The sequence below is a fragment of the Mustela nigripes genome, chromosome 4 (genome assembly GCF_022355385.1).
Source record: "Mustela nigripes isolate SB6536 chromosome 4, MUSNIG.SB6536, whole genome shotgun sequence".
In the NCBI taxonomy this organism is placed as follows: domain Eukaryota; kingdom Metazoa; phylum Chordata; class Mammalia; order Carnivora; family Mustelidae; genus Mustela; species Mustela nigripes.
In genome coordinates, this window is record NC_081560.1 from 14,809,698 (window position 1) to 14,826,647 (window position 16,950).

General features: G+C 45.7%; 1 protein-coding gene across 6 annotated transcripts in view; it reads left to right on the forward strand.

The window, feature by feature from the left end:
- The window catches only part of ATP6V0A4 (ATPase H+ transporting V0 subunit a4), a 73,958-nt gene extending 59,462 nt beyond the window's left edge, over positions 1-14,496 (forward strand). For all 6 annotated transcript variants that reach the window (XM_059396322.1, XM_059396325.1, XM_059396320.1 and 3 more), the window contains 4 exons: positions 6,591-6,719; positions 10,416-10,533; positions 12,855-13,026; positions 14,091-14,496. In XM_059396322.1, coding sequence (XP_059252305.1) covers positions 6,591-6,719; positions 10,416-10,533; positions 12,855-13,026; positions 14,091-14,184 — 513 coding nt within the window. In that variant the 3' untranslated portion in view covers positions 14,185-14,496. The remainder of the gene's footprint in view (positions 1-6,590; positions 6,720-10,415; positions 10,534-12,854; positions 13,027-14,090) is intronic.
- The last annotated feature ends 2,454 nt before the right edge of the window (positions 14,497-16,950 follow it).

A 16,950-nucleotide genomic window follows, 5' to 3' on the forward strand; every position in this document is an offset into this window, starting at 1 on the left:
TATACAGTTACCTCTTACAATAGCTTTGCTGCATCCCAAAGATTTTGGACCATTGTATTTTCTTTTTTAAGATTTTATTTATTTACGAGAGAGAGAGAATAAGAGAGAGCGAGAGCATGAGAGGAGAGAGGTCAGTGGAAGAAGCAGACTCCCTGCCAAACAGGAAGCCCTATGTGGGACTCAATCCCAAGACTCCAGGATCATGATCTGAGCCAAAGACAGTTGCTCAACAAGCTGAGCCACCCAGGCACCCCGGACCATTGTATTTTAATTTTCATTTGCCTCCATATGTTTTTTGATTTCCTCTTTGATTTCTTTGTTAACCTATTCATTGTTGAGTAGGCTGTTAATTAACCTCCATGTGTTTGTGTTCTTTCCAAACTTTTTATTGTGGTTGATTCCTAGGTTTATAGCATTATGGTTGGAAAAGATGCATAGTATGACCTCAGTGTTTTTGAATTTGCTGAGACTTGTTTTGTGGCCTAACAGGTGATATGTTCTGGAGAATGTTCCATGTACACCTGAAAGGAATGTGTATTTTGCAGTGTTAATAAGTAATGTTCTGAATATATCTGTTAGATTCATTAGGTCCAGTGTGTCATTCAAGGCACTGTTTCCTTGTTGGTTTTCTGTTTGGCTGTAAATGGGGTGTTAAATCCCCTAATAGTATTGTATTACTATTGATTGACTCCTGTATGCTTGTTAATAGCTGCTTTATGTATTTGGGTGCTTCTCTATTGGGTGCATATTATTTACAATTGTCATATCTTGTTGAATTGTTACCTTTGTAATTATATAGTGTCCTTTGTTTCTTGTTATAGTCTTTGTTTTAAAGTCTGTTTGGTCCAATACAAGTATCGCTACCCTGGCTTTCCTTTCACTTCCATTTGCATGATAAATATCTTTCCATCTCTCTCCTTTCAAAGTGCATGTGGCTTTAGGTCTGAAATATGACTCTTGTAGGCAGCATAGAAATGGGTCTTGCTTTTTATCCATCCCATCACCTTATGTCTTTTGATGGAAGTGTTTAGTCTATTTGCATTCAAAGTAATTATTAATGGATATGTTCTTATTGCCATTTTGCTCCTTGTTTTTCGTTGTTTTTATAATTCTTTTCTGTTCCTTTCTTCTTTTGCTCTCTTCTCTCACCTTTTGGTGGCTTTCTTTAGTGATATACTTGGTTTCCTTTATCTTTACCTTTTGCATATTTATTACCAGTTTTTGATTTTTGGTTACCATTACATATACATATAACGCCTTATACATATAGTGGTCTATATTAAACTGATGGTCACTTAAGTTTGAACCCATTCTAAAAGCACTAAACGTTTTCTCTTTTATAGATGAACTTAATTTTACTTCTTTTGTGCTTCTTACTTTTCTTACTTCTGCTTATGATCTTTTATTTCCACCTGAAAAGTCTCCTTTAATATTTCTTGTAGGGCTGGTTTGGTGACAGTGAATTCCTCTAGCTTTTGTTTGTCTGGGAAACTCTTTATCTCTCTTTCCATTCTGAATGATAGTCTTGCTGGAGAGAGTATTCTTGGTTGCAAGTTTTTTTCTTTCCAAACTTTGAATGTCTTGCCTCTCTCTTCCTGGGCCTGTAAAGTTTCTGCTAAAGACCCCCTCATAGCCTTATGGGACTTCCCTCATAACTGTTTTCTCTTCTCTTGCTGCTTTTGAAATTCTCTCTCTGTATCACTATTATTTTAATTACTATGTATTTTGGTGTGGGCCTCCTTGGACATATTATGTCGGGGAAATCTCTGTACCTTTTGAATCTGGACTTCTTTTTCCTTCTCCACATTCATGAACTTTTCAGCTATTATTTCTTCAAGTAAAATTTCTGCCTCCTTTTCTTTCTTCTTCTTTTGGGATCTTTACACTATGAATATGATTACACTCAATAGTGTTGTTGAGTTCCCTTAATCTGTTCTCATTTTTTAAAAAGATTTTATTTATTTATGAGAGAGGGAACACAAGCAGGAGAAGGAGAGGGAGAAGCAGGCTTCCTACCAAGCAGGTAGCCTGATGCGGGGCTTGATCCCAGGACCCCGGGATCATGACCTGAGCCAAAGGTAGATGCTTAACAACTGAGCCACCCAGGTGCCCCTTTTCTCATTTTTTTTATTCTTTTCTCTTTCTTTTGTTCAGCTTTGATTATTTCTATTACTCTCTCCCCTAGGTCACTGATCCGTTTTTCCACTTCCTCTAATTTAGGCTTTATTCCCTCTAGTGTATTTTTAATTTCAGTTATTGAGTTCTTCAGCTCTGATTGGTTCTTTTTAAAGTTTTCTGTCTTTTTACTGAGGGTCTCATTGAGGTCCTCCCTTCATTTCATAAGTCTAGTGAATATCTTTATGACCATTATTTTAAATTCTCTATCAGGCTTATCTCTATTTCATTTAGCTCTCTTGCTGGGATTTTGTCTTGTGTCATTTGGGACATATTCCTCTGTCTCCTCATTTTGTCTAATTCTCTGTGTGTTTCTATGTATTAGGAAAGTCAGCTATATTTTGTGCTCTTGAAAGTGGTGGTATTATGAAGAAGAGGTCCTGTAGTGTCCTCTGTTCACCAAAATCTTGGTCTTCAGGCGGCATCTCCTGGGTGTGTTGTGTTTGTCCTACTGTTGTGGCTGAGCTGTGTTTGTCTTTAGTCTAGTCATCTGCAATGACTCTTTGCCTGTTGTGGGCAGGGTTTGGTCCCTGTGTAGTTAATGAGCCAGTTTGGGCTCAGGTTGGGTCAGACTAGGCATTTGCCAGAGATGCAGTAGGACTGAACTGCAGGGCACTTTCCCTATGTTGTCCTTGAGAAACTTTTGTGGTGGGCTGGGCCTACAGTCAGTCCTACTGCTGGGGCCACTATTGAACATGTTTGAGTGGTTATCTTCCCTTCTCCCCAGGGCAAGAGTCACTTTGGAATGGTGCCGAATGCTGTAGAGGCTGCTTGCACAAGGCCATACTTGTGGTGCTGCTTTGGATGGACTCCTGCCAAGGGTGGTTGGCAGAAAAGCATGGTGGGAGGTAGGGTAGGGTTTGGATCACTGTTAGCAAAGTGGGTGGAGAATGTTTGCTGGCTGCACTGGTTCCTGTAGGTGACTGTGTGGCTAGCCTAGGGAATGGAGGAAGGAAATACCTGGGCCAGCTCTTTTGTTCTCGGAGAACTCAAAGAGCCTTGCCCCCCTCCAGCACTGGTTCTGAGATTAGCAAGTAAGTAAGTATATAAGGGAAGGAGTTCCCTTATATACCCCTCCCCCTGCTTTTTTTTTTTTTTTTTTTTTTACAAACTGCTTCTTTTATGCTATATCTCAGCAGGGCTATTTATTATGCCTTTCTTTAAAGGTGGGGACTCAGTTTCCTATCATCCTCCAACATTCCCAGGGTGGAAGCTGCTGATTTTCAGTTCAGTGTTAAACCTCATTGATTGTAAGAAGTTGCAAAGTTAAGCCACTCTGATTTTCAAAGTCAAATGATATGGGCTTTGTCCTCCTAGTGTGGATCCCCTGTGCCTGGGGTGCCTGGTTGCAATCTGCTCCTTTCCCTTCTCCATGCCTGTGTGTCCCTCCTTCCCATGGATGGTGTCATGCGTCCGTTTGTTTCCTAACCACAACATTGCCCTTCCTGCTGTTTTTTTGTTTTTGTTTTTGTTTTTTTGATGTGGCTCCTTCTCTACCTTTAGCTGTGGAGAGTCTGTTCTGACAGTCTTTGGGTCATTTTCTGGCTTCTTTACACGGATGTGGGTGTTATGTAGGACTATCCAAGGGACAAGGTGAGCTTAGGATCCTCTTACTCGCCCATCTTCCCTGGAAGTCCCCGGCTTGTCTCTGGTTTTAGTGATTACAGATAATACTGCTGTAAATATCCTTGTGCATGTCTTTCAGTACATGTTTTTTCAGAAAGTTGTCAGTAACTAATTTGAAATTGAGTTGTACATTTGACTTCACTGGGCACTCAGCTTAATCATTGTGAGAAGGTTAGTAAGCGGAGAAGATGGGCACTAGGGTTTACAAAGTCCAGTATTAATGCTTCTGCAAAATTATTCATGTTCATTTTATTTATTTATTTATTTCACAGAGACAGACAGTGAGAGAAAGAACACAAGCAGAAGGAGTAGGAGAGGGAGAAGCAGGCTCCCTGCTGAGCAGGGAGCCCTTGGCGGGGCTTGATCCCAGGACTCTGGGATTATGACCTGAGCCGAAAACAGATGCCTAATGGCTGAGCCATCCAGGCACCCCTATTCATGTTCATTTTAACCAGAAAAGGCTATAGTTTAGGTATTTTAAGGGTGAGAGAAAATAGGATTTCAGGAAGAGAAAGTCATGTTAACATGAGCCGTATCCTTTACTGTGGCTCAAAGAACTATGGGGCCAAGAGGAAGGCTTACCCAGAGCTCCCTCTTGGGACCTGGCACCCTGGAATTCTTGTCCAAATGGACTCGAGTCCACTTCCAGGCCCTAAAAAGGGCCAACCACACAGTGACATGGGTACCAGTAGACCCTGACATGCCAGGGGGCAGCTCTTTTTGGGCAGTGTAGGTGGAACATGGACACCGCGGGCGGGAGTGTCCATGTGTGTACAACATGGCCCTCGTGCTATGGGATGAGACTGAAGGGAGAAGAATAGGGTGGCGTGCCACGGTGGAGGGCCGTGCTGCCATGTCCTGGTGTAGGACTCCAAATTTGAACCTGGCCTTTCAAGCTCCTATGAAGCTTGCTTGCTTGTTTGCTTGATTTATCAAGATAGGAGACTAGAACATATATTTTTTTTAAGATTTTATTTATTTATTTGTCAGAGAGAGAGAGAGAGAGTACACACAAGCAGGCTGAGTGGCAGGCAGAGGCAGAGAGAGAAGCAGGCTCCCCACTCAGCAAGGAGCCCGATGTGGGACTCGATCTGGGGACTCTGGGATCACGACCTGAGCTGAAGGCAGCGGCTTAACCAACTGAGCCACCCAGGCATCCTGACTAGAACATATCTTATTTAGGGGTCCATGGGCTTGATTTATAACTCTTAAATATTTTATTATATGGCATGTGGACTTCTGTTTTTACCTTTGCCTAGGGCTCTGCACATATTAGATTGTAGACCCACTAAAGAAAAAAAGGTAAATGGGGCGCCTGGGTGGCTCAGTGGGTTAAAGCCTCTGCCTTCAGCTCAGGTCATGATCCCAGAGTTTTGGGATCTAGCCCCGCATCCGGCTCTCTGCTCAGCAGGGAGCCTGCTTCCTCGTGTCTCTCTCTCTGCCTGCCTCTCTGCCTACTTGTGATATCTGTCTGTCAAATAAATAAATAAAATCTTAAAAAAAAAAATAAAGGACAAAAAGAAAGAAAGATAAAAATACCTTAATGCCTAATTTGTAATACTCCACCCATAAAATCATTCTAGGAAACACTTTGGACATGGAACATTAAGTTTCACAGTGACTGGGTTGCTCAGTTGTTGAATGTCCAACTCTTGGTTTTGGCTCAGGTCAGGATCTCAGGGTCATGAGATTGAGCCCTATGTTAGGCTCTGCCCCGAGAGTGGAGCCTGCTTCCCCCTTCTGAGCCAGGGGGTCTTCTCTTCTCCTACTCTGCAATAAACAAACAAACTCAAGGATAAAACCAGGCCAAATTCCATTCTGATCACACCTAGATTTTTGCCTCTGAATTTTTTTCTTAGCTATTTTTATAAAGTGATGTTTTTATTTTTTAAAAAGGATATTAGTGTTGAAAAAGTACTTATGTTAGTCCTTTTGGACTGCTGGAACAAACTTCCACAGGCTGGGTGACTTCTAAACAACAAACTGATTGTTCAGGTCTGGAGGCTTCAAAGTCCAAGGTCACAGGCTCCAGTATGTTCACCATTGTGAGGCCCTCCACTGCCTGGTTCTTAGCTGCCACCCTCTCACTGTGGCCTCACATGGTGGAAGGGGCAGGGGAGTTGCATGGGGAGTCCTTTATAAAGTCACTAACCCATTCATGAAGGTTCTACTCTCATGACCTAAGTACCCCACCTTTGACTACTATCCCCTTTGGGGGTTAGGATTTCAATATAAGAACTAGGGGAGATACAAACCTTCAGATTGTAGCAGTCATTAATCTCTCTTAATTAATTTTGCCTGTAGAAATCTAGCTGCTCAGGTCACAAGGTACAATAATTTTATGATAGGATATATATATATATATATATATATATATATATATACACTCACACACACACAATAAAAGGTACTCTTATACATGCACTGGTTTACTGCAAAGATGGATTAATTTGGCACATTCTGGAGCACCATAGAGAAAAACATGTTCTGGAATCAGATTGTCTGGGTTTGAATCCTGGCTCTGCCACTAACTAGCCTTACAAGCTGTGTGACCTCGGGTGCACTTCTTAACCTTCCTGTGCTATAGTTTTCTTCTCTGTAGAACCAGGTGATAACTGTGCTTATATGAAAAGACTGTCACAAAGCCTAAACGAGGTGATACAGAGAGAGTTTAGAATGGTATCTGGTCCGTAGTTAATATTTAATGATAGCCTTTAGTTTGTGTAGAATAAATTGTAATTCTAATTCTAAGGGTGAATTTAGTGCTTCACTTCCTTGCTTGTTGGCAGTTGCAGGCCTCCATGATCCAAGAAGAAGCCACAGAGGACACTGAAGGTGACCACTCCAGTCCTTCTGTGAGTGCTGGCCAGAGGGCTTCTGCAGGTGCCCACGGGGGTCAGGATGACCACGAAGAAGAGGTATGTGGGGCTCGATAGTTGACAAAGATTTCCCAGTTTGCACAGAGTCTAGATGCGGGATCTCATCAAGGATGATTGCAAAATATTTAAAACTGGGCATGGCCACCAGTAGGGCGTGGCCACCAGTAGGGTGTGGCTACCAGTAGGGCGTGGCCACCAGCCCATCAGAAAGGACTTGGGCAGTGGAGCTGGGAAGGTTGGGAGGACCGTGCTGGTGGCAGCCCTGTAGTCACAGAGTTGTGGGAAGTTGGGGAGGTCCCAAGGGAGGGGGAGTGCCTATAGGATCAGAACAACAGCTCCTCGGGGTGCCTGAGGGGGTGCTCCGTCAGTTAAGTGTCCAACTCTTGATTTTAGCTCAGGTCATGAGAGCTTCTCTCCCTCTGCCCCATCTCTTGCTCACTCTGTCTCTCTAAAATAAACAAATCTTTAAAAAAAAGGAAAGAACAACAGCTCTTCCCCAACCAATCTAGGAGTGTTTTAACATTATAACCCAGGTGCTGCTGTCTCTGTGAGTGTGAGGTGTCAGCCTCCAGATCTATTGGCATAGGAGGTCGTCCATGTTCGTGAGACCTCCTTGTCTCCGGCTACATTTATTATGAGCCGTCCAATCAGCGCCCCTCAACCCATGAGATCTGAGTCCAAATCTGGCCCTATTGTTGAAGTCAAAGGCGGGTTATTTCTTCCCAGCCCGCCTCCTGGACGCGAGCATGCCCTGCCACCATCCCCTCTTTGTTCTCCTGTCCCCACCCTGGCTCTGCTGGGACTTCGCTGACCTATCTTTGTAATATTATCTGCCTGCCTGTGAATTCAGGAATTGTTTCGTTCCCCCTCCCTCCCTGCCCGGTTCTGTTCAAGGACAGCCGCTCCCCCTCAGGAATGTGCCACATTTCCCCGATGAAGCAGGTGGCTGTTTTTATCCCAACCCTGCAGCACCCGTAGGCCTCAAGTGGGTGGGGTTTTAACAGGAGTTCTCTTCCAATCCTGGGATGGGGACAGGGCCCCTGTGAAGCCTGAGGGAGGCTAGAGGGAGCTCCCTTTGTGGTGTTAATGACTAATAATAATAATAATACTCATTTAAACTAATGGGTGGTCCATTAGAATTAATAAAGAAACTGGATCAAATGTTTCCAACAAGATTCCAGGTACAGAGAGTAACCCATATTGGTGGTGATTAATATTACTAAGTCTGTCAGACATGCTGGGATGTTCTAGAATCCAGACCACACATCGTCTGACTCATCCAGTCCCAGCGTGTCCAGTACAGCATCTCTCCTCTTTCTCCTGCCCTCAGGATCTGCCCAGTCAGGGTTCCCCTCCTGCTTCTGCAGTGAACGAGCTGTCTTTGTTTGGGCGACTTCAGGCACCATTCGTAGGTTCCTTCCCCCAAGTGCCGTCATGGGGGGGTGGTCTCCCGTGGCAAAGCAAACACGGGCTTGAGGACATTGTCCCCTCAAAGTCCTCTCTGACCTCTCTCCACACCAGGTGTTGGCCAAACTCAGGGTTAAGGACACAGTTCTCCAGACTGCCAAGTCCTCCCAAGACTCCTGACACTAGCCACAGGTTTGGGGATCTCCAGGACCACCCAACCCTCTCTTCAGACCAGTCAGTTACAAGTTCAGGGCCCCTCGCATTCTCTCAGGGCCAATAATTTGTAGAACAGCTTGGAGAACTCAGTAAAGTGTGAGCCTTACAACTGGAGTTTTACTGCAGCACAAATATAGAAGTCAGAAGGGGAAGAGGCAGATAGGCAGAATCCCACACTGGGAAGATCCCAAATTCCAGAATTCTGTGTCCTTAGGGAGGCCTTCCTTTCCCAGCATCGACATGTGGCAACAGCTGCACAGCACTGCCAGCCCGGGAAGCCCACCTGAGCTCCAGTGTCCAAAGTTTGATTGGAGTTTCATTCCGTGGGTCTGCAGCCCAGTGGTTGTACTCGGTCTCCAGCAGCCGCCTCCCACCCCCATGGACATGGACCGGAAACACATCGCTCCATGTCTCAACCTTCCAACCACAGAAGCGATCAGATGTGGTCCCAGGGGCTCACCATGAATAATGAAGAAAATTCTCTCACATGGGAGATGTTAGTTCAGTGCCAGCCCTCTCTTTGGGTGGGGTTAATGCTTCTCTACACAACCCTCTTCTACCGTGACTCTTTGTCTCTCCGGGGTCTCCTTCTCTGTCCGTTCCTGCCCTTGGCTTCCTCCCAACTGTTCTTGTGGCTGAATCAGAGACGTTGATTCCTGTCTTCTCTCCATAGCTCCTGACCCGGGTGGCCACAGCCCCCATTCCTTCTCGGTATCTCTCCGACCTTGACCACAGCCCTGTGACGACTCCTGGTCTCCTTTTGGAGACTCCTCTCGAACCTTGTCTCTGCATCACCAGTTTCATTCTTTCTCACCTCCCAGTGAAGATGTATTCCAAGCTAGGAGCTCTTCTCTCCGTGCTCTTCGCCTTGTGTAACTTTCCAGCTGACTTACCTCCCACTGTCCCTCCTCCCACCGGTGACCTCCTAGGTGTCCATTTCTAGCCCAGACTTTTCTTCGGAGCCTGTCCTGCCTCGACCACTGTGTGCTGGAAGATTCTACTTGTATGGCCAGCTGTCGCCTGAAATGCCACGCGTCTGAAAATCCCAACTAATCTCCCCCCATTTTTCATTTCTGTCAGGGCCATTCTTTCAGCTCCTCAAACTCAAGAGCCTCGGAACCCTGGATGGTCCCAGCCCCTCCCGGGTGAAAGGCCCTCTGTGTCCCCACTGTCCTGCTGATTCTTGGCTATTGCACTTTTCACATACATTGTCGCCACTAGACTGTGAGCCACTGGAGGGCTGGGATGGTGCCAGTCGGGCTGTTGTCCCCACAGCATCAGAGAGCATGAAGCCGACAACAAGTTACCGCTATCTGTGCGCTGTTTCCTCCTCCCGATCCCTGCGAGCTAATCAACAAAGAGGCTCTTTTGCTTATCGGCCTTGCCCTTGCCAGTTTATGCCAGTTTATTTTGTCACCAGATTAATCCCCCACCCCCAGCCCCTGTGCTGCTTTATTCCCACCCTCTCCCCTGGCCACTTTCTACTCAGATGTTTTTTTATGGCTCCTCATGGGCTCCAGGTTATTTTCTCAACTCTGCGGTTTCCTGGAACTTTCCTCTCCTTTCTACTCCTCATCAAACAAGCTCCCACTTCCAGCCAAATTGTTTTCCCCCAGAACTTGCCTTCCCAGTGTTCCCGGCCACCTGCCTTTTCCTTACCAGGACACGTTTCCCTCAGCAGGAACGGTCCTCCTCATCTCTCCTTCTGGATGCCTCCCGCTCCTTCGGCTGCCATCTACCTCCCGTGATGCCTTAGCAACCGTTCTCTCTTCCTCTCTGGACTTTTTTCAGCTCTTTCTGGGAGATGTTACTGCACACGTACTATATCTCTGTTGTTTTTTTAATTTTTTTTTTTAATTTATTTTCAGCATAACAGTATTCATTGTTTTTGTATCACACCCAGTGCTCCATGCAATCTGTGCCCTCTATAATATATCTCCGTTTTTGTGCTGCTAATTCTCTTCCTCCAAATATATTAATATTTGTTTTCCCCTAGTTCCGCTGGATGTGATATACGGTGGAGCCCATGTTTTATTCACCCGTGCACCGTTAATGAAAGCTTTCATGGAGGGAATTCTTAATGAAAGTAGAATAAAGAACTCTCTCTTTCAGTTCAATTTCGGAGACATCTTTGTGCATCAAGCCATCCACACGATCGAATATTGCCTGGGCTGCATTTCAAACACAGCCTCGTACCTCCGGCTCTGGGCCCTCAGCCTGGCTCATGCACGTGAGTGAGCAGACCTCATGGTCACGGTCAGATCGCCCCTGGGAAACAGAATCAAAGTACTTGTTGGCAGAAGTGCCTTCCTGGGTTATTTCTGGTTCTTCTTTCTTAGGAAGATGTGACTTTTCTTCTGTAGGCCTGACTTTATATTTTTAGAGTGGTTACCCTCTATATCAGTTTTCTGTTGCTGCTGTCATGAATTACCACGAACTTAGCAGCTTTAAACAATACAAATTTACTACCTTACAGTTCTGGAATCCGAGAACCAAGGCATCAGCAGGGTTAGGCTCCTTCTAGAAGCTCTAGCAGTTTCCTTTTCTAAGGAGACAGGGCTATAAGGACCTGCATTGAGGCTCCTGAAGCTACCATGTTCTCTGGACCCTTCTGTGTGCTTGCCCTGCAGCCCACTTGCTTGAAATATTCCTCTTTCTCTCTCTCTTTTTTAAGTAGGCTGCATGCCTAGCGTGGAGCCCAGTGTGGGCTTCATGACCCTGACTGAAATCAAGATCTGAATTGAGATCAAGTGTCAGATGCTTAACCAACTGAGCTACCCAGTCACCCCTATTCCTCTCTTCTTGAACTTTCTCCTCACCCAGTATCTAATTCTTCCTTCATAACTCACTCAGATGGCATCACCACCCTTGGAAATCTTCCTCTCTGGTCCCCAGTCTGGAAGGTTCCCTTTCCCTGAGTTCTGGGAGTGCCCTGTCCTAGCAGTGCTTACAATTCTGTTGTAATCAGCCTGTCTCCCTACTAGACTGTGAGCTCTTGGAAAGCAACATCCCCATCTTTTATTCCTGGAACCGAGAAACAAAGCCAAAGTGTGTCCTTGCAGGATAGAAGCCAAAGCAATGAAAGTGAGCCTGTTTGTTAATTTATAGCAGAAATGCAAGTGCTTATCATTAGTCTTCACTGCTCTGGCCATGTTCATTTTGCATCATCTCCCACACATACACACGTACACACTTCTGCAGGCACACAGGGCCTTGGATGCATACACGTGGCCTGTAAGCATCTACATCCAGACACCCCGAGCCCCGCATGTGTGTACTTGTGTACTGACATGTACCCATGCGTAACGGTTGCCCAGGGACCCAAAGTGGATCTCTGAGCTTGTGTGATCAGCAGCATTAATGTCAGTCTTTAGGTTCCATCTCAGATGTGGTTTGGAGGACTCAGGTCACAACTAGATAGGACAGGAGGGACTCCTCTGGCCAGCCCATGCTCACTGATGATGTAATTTGACTCCCCAAAAACCATATGGTTCACAGCTGCCTGGCATGGTCCACCCATTGGGTCTTTCTGGAACTCCCTGAGATGTCTAGTTCCCATGGGTGCCGCCTTCTTCATGCTAATGAACTTGCTTGAAGAGGTAGTTCAGTAGAGTGGTAATAAATACTGATTCTGTTCTAGTTTCTCATATACTACTTTTAGCTCAGTAACTCAGGCCGCAGCTTAACCTGTGTGTGCCTTGGCTTTTCTGTGTCGTTCTGGTAGTTTGCCTGCTCTGTTAGTCAGGCTAGGCTAGAATGTGCTGCAATAACAACAATCCCCAGATCTCAGTAGCTTGAAACAGTGGCGATCTACTAGAGCACATCTGTGTCCATTGGTGCCAGGTTGAGACCTAAGTTGAAAGAGGCTGCATTTGGACACATGCTTCAAAAGTCAGGAAAAGTCAGGTGTTACTCCAGCTGAAAGCCAGAGCTTGGGGGCGGGAAGGGGGCACAGTACAGAAACAGGGACTCCTCCTTGTGCTCCCACATGTCTTTCTTCTTGTCATGTCCTCGTGGCCAGGTGCAAGGGATAGGCCTTGATCTCTCTGGGCCATGCCCCTGTGACCTTTCTGCTGGGTACACTCATCTCAAACCAATAATGTAATGATAGCTCTCTGCTATCTCTTCTTATAAGAGCACTAATCCCATCCTGAGGACCCCACCCGTATGACCTCATCAAACCCTAATGACCTCCTAAAGATCCCTTCTCCAAGTACCATCACTTAGGTAGGTAGGGCTTCAACATATGGATTTGTTGGGGGGAAGGCACAAACATTCAGTCCATATCAAATCATATTGTATGAATTCTTTTATATTTTGCTTCTGTGGCATAACGTGACGTTACTGCATTTATTCATGTTGCTGCTGGGAGCTATAGTTTGCTCCATTGTGAGCAAAGCTGCCATAGACCGACTTGTCCAGGTGCCCTAGGGCACACGTGCCTGTTTTCCACCCAAGACCCGAGATTCGGGGATTCTAGGGTGTGCAGACCCAGGAAAAGAGTATGGAAAGATAACCCTGTGGCTGAGACTCTTTCTCTCGCTTTTCTAGAACTGTCTGAGGTGCTCTGGACCATGGTGATGAACATTGGCCTTCGCCTGCGAGGCTGGGGAGGACTCATTGGGGTCTTCATCATTTTCGCCGTATTTGCCGTGCTGACGGTTGCCATCCTTCTGATCATGGAGGGCCTCTCTGCATTCTTGCACGCCCTGCGACTGCACTGGTGAGCGTGGCTGCCCCATAGGGACTCCACAGGAGCTGGAGAGGGGTTGGGGGCCAGGACCTGCCAGCTGGCCTCAGATTCTGACCTCGTTCAGTCACCTGCTGGTGTAATATTACATGACAATGTGTGTGTATTTGTGTGTTTCCCCCTGCAATGCACACGTTTGTAAGTATATGCACATGTGTACCCACATGAGTGTGCTTCGCATATGTGTCTATGTGTGCACAGGTGTGCACACAGGTGTGCGTGTGTATGTGTGCACTGCGTGTGTGTGCACATAGGTGTGTGCACATGTGTATATAAGTGTGTACGTGTGAGTGTGTGTGTACCTGTATATAATGGCTGCCTTATAATAAATGTTAGTTCCCGTTTACTTGTTCTCTCTTAAATGTTCGTTTGTTGTATTACAACTGGCTTCAAGGTAAGGGACCCCTCCAGCAGCTGGTAAGATGACAGATCTGAGAGAGGCTCTTAGAGGCACGCTGAGCTCATGGGAGACATTTGGCCCATGGTGCTGAGGGCAGGAATCACACCAAGGCATAGGCTCTTGACCTCTACAAAGTGCAGACAGACGGAGGGTACCCGGAAGAAGGAAGGCGCTCGCAGGACGCCCTTGACATTCACAGATGTGTCTGCAGACTCTCAGGCATCACTAGGTTTACAAACACGAAAACATTTGTTGAAGTTTCCATTTTTCTTTCAAGTGAAATCTTTGCCAAGAATCTCGAGTGCCTGTGCGCGCCTGTCCATCCCACAGGCTGTCTTCAGCTTTCACGGATGCTTTCTCACCCCCTCTATGCCCGCTGTTGATAAAGAAAGGTGTTGACACTACATGTACTGAGAGAACAGAATCACAGCCTCTCCCAGAGGTTATATTGTCATCTCTCCCCTCATGGAGGAAATGAACTCTGTGATGTCATCAGGCATAAAGGATGACATGTGATGTCTGTGATAGAAGCCATAAGAGTGTTAAAGTCAAGGTTCTGGGTGTTCTTCCCTTTGGCTGCTGGCCTCTAGCTTATGTGTTTAATCTAACTTTTTCTTGTGCCCCACCCCCCATGCAGGGTGGAGTTCCAGAACAAGTTCTACGTCGGGGCTGGTTACAAGTTTTCTCCTTTCTCCTTTAAATGCATCCTGGATGGTTCCGCCGAGGAGTAGCTCCAGGTCCGCGGGCGGGCGGCCGTGGCCTCTGGCTTCAGTCTCTGCTGCTGGGAGAGAAGTTCAACTTGTCTTCGCTGTTGGCCTGGCCCAGCAGGCCAATGGGATGATTGTTCTGGGCTCGCTGGAGGCGGGAAGCCATGATCATTTTATTTCCAAGCCTTGGGATCTAATATGACTTCATCATGTCATAGAGGAGCCGATCTCATGTTGGGTGGTAATTGTCAAATCCTAAAACGGGGAGGGCTCCACTGATGTTTTCTTGCAATTTTGTAAGTATGATTCATAAAGAAATAAACTGCTGGGCCATTCCCTTGTTCTCCGAGGTGTCTTTGTGTAAAAGTATCCCACATAATTTAGTACTGATAATTACAGGTCACAGCTAAGCAATGGAAGTACACAAACTAATCCCAAAGGATTATGTTTAGTTTAGTCTTTCATTTCCTGGTTCCTCAGATACTTCTTCTCTTTGCCTGGGGCTAAGCTTTATAAGATTAGGAACTTTCTCATGAATCTTCCCCACAGGTGGGAAAGAAAGGGTCATGTTCTCTCTCTGGATGTGGGCCATGAGGCTCTCTGCATTGTGACATCCTGTGGAATGAAGGGTGACCACATGAAAAACTGGAGGAAGAGATCTGAAGGCTTGAGAAAGTTCTGGAAAACAGCTTGCCAGAAAGGAGACCACCAGACAGGCTTACTCTCTGGGTCTGTGGGCCCTGAAGTCATTTCTAAGGCTCCTGGGTTGGCAGATTCCTGAGAGCCAGGGGCAGAGTAATATGTGTGTCATCAACTATTCAGCCAGAGTGACCACTACTCAGGTTAATCATAGTCTTTATGGTCAATATAGCAGTAGAATTAAGTATTGTTAACATTGGTATAGCACTTTACAGTTTACAAGGCACTTCCAAAAAATTATTGATCCATTTTTTTTTTTTTTAACATAAACTCTACCCTCAACATGGGGATCAAACTCACAACCCTGAGATCCAGAGTCACATGCTCTTATGACTGAGCCAGCCAGGCACCCCACAGGGCACTTTCTATGTAATATCTAGTTCTTAAGATTCCAGAAGATCTGAGCAAATCCAAGTTTACCTTTTGGACCGATTTCTATTTTTCCTGTCCCTCTATGTAGTGGAGTTGGCTGGTGCTCATGGAAGTGTCATGGTTCATACCCAAGGAAGCGTCCATGTCCCCTTCTATGTTAATGTCATGACTTGTCTAGCACAACTTAAGGCACAACAGGCTGCTCCACAAATATTCAGAGATTAAAGCAAGATGAATCTAAGAATGAGAGTTGACATCTTTGAGTTCCAACTCTGACACTCATGTGTGTCCTCGGGCAGGAAGTGGGGGGATCTCCACCTCTCTGGGTTGTGGAAGGCTGGTGTCAAGCACGGGCCTGGACCAGGTACTCAGCCAATGACATCACCTAAAAGGAAGAACAGACAAAAGCAGCATGAAAATGTTCATTGTAAGTCTGCAGAAGCCAAGGTTGCTGGGCAGTTTCAAGGTTCTCAGCTCACCGTGCACTTCTCACCAACTATCTAGAAATATGCTATGCTTAGATAGATCACCAGCCTTCTTCTGCCCTTTAATTCTAAGCAATGATGGCTTGAAGAAAAGGTTCGAAAGGGCAAAGCTTCCTTCTGCCCCTTGCCTAGACCCCAGATCTTCTAGAAGTCTCCATGGCCTTCCTGAGAACTGTTAGTTTTCTCCAAGGTTTGACAGCCTCCTTCCATCTCATGAGAAATGTAATTTCCCCTTTAAAAAGGGATGGGGTGAAGGGCTACAGGAAAGGGGGTGTGACCGGGTTGTCACTCACATGCTCAGGAGACAAGGTTGCTCTTTAAGGAATTCAGTTGGCAGAACTGAGCCAAAGAGGGAGGAGAAGACCTAGGGGCCTGGCTTCTTGAGCAGGTTAGTCCAGAAGCCCCTCCAGGGGCCGCCCGTGATCTAACTGCTGTGTGAACAAAAGAGCCTGAAACTAGAAAGCTTTCCAAGGGATATACAGAGGTAAGAAACTCTGATGGGCAACGTGGATCTGGATTTACTTCTCTTGCTTTCAAGTGGAGGTGGCCGGGATGGGGACAGGGTTTGGACCATTCGAACTTGGCTGAAGGCTCATGGGCTATGAACAGTTCGCTCCTCTTATTGATGATATTGCAAAACAAATTGCATCATACACGCACACAAGCATGATCGGTTTTTAAAAAGCTCTACCATGGCTCAGTTATTTCCGGCTAAAAAATGGAGTATAGCAAAATGCAGTAGAATGAAAAGCCCATTGGTGCTTTACCATCTGTTTTAATAAAGCTTGAAAGCCAGGTGAGCCTTTTGAGTTTCAGAGTAGACTCCCAGCAGCAGCTCAGTTCTTATAGATTCTTTGAAGCTAGGTCATGGGTTGCTTTCCCATTATAGTTTTTGAGGAACTGAATGTGAGAGGTGGGCAACATTCTTCCCCATGTTATTCCTTCTTTTTTTGAGTTGGTTTGTCTAATGATCCATCCACCATCCATCCATCCTCTTCTTGAGTTAAATGGGATTTAGAATGGTTTACAGAGATGGCAGAAGATGCCATTTCAGCTTCTCCAACACTCCCTTATAGAGTTAAGGTTACAGGCTCTATCTGCAGTGTTCCTCATACCTATTTCTGTGGAACATTTTGTCCTCCTTTTTGCTTATTTGTTTCTGTTTTTTTTTTTTTTTTTAAAGATTTTATTTATTTATTTATTTAAGAGAGAGAGAGACAGTGAGTGCAAGAGA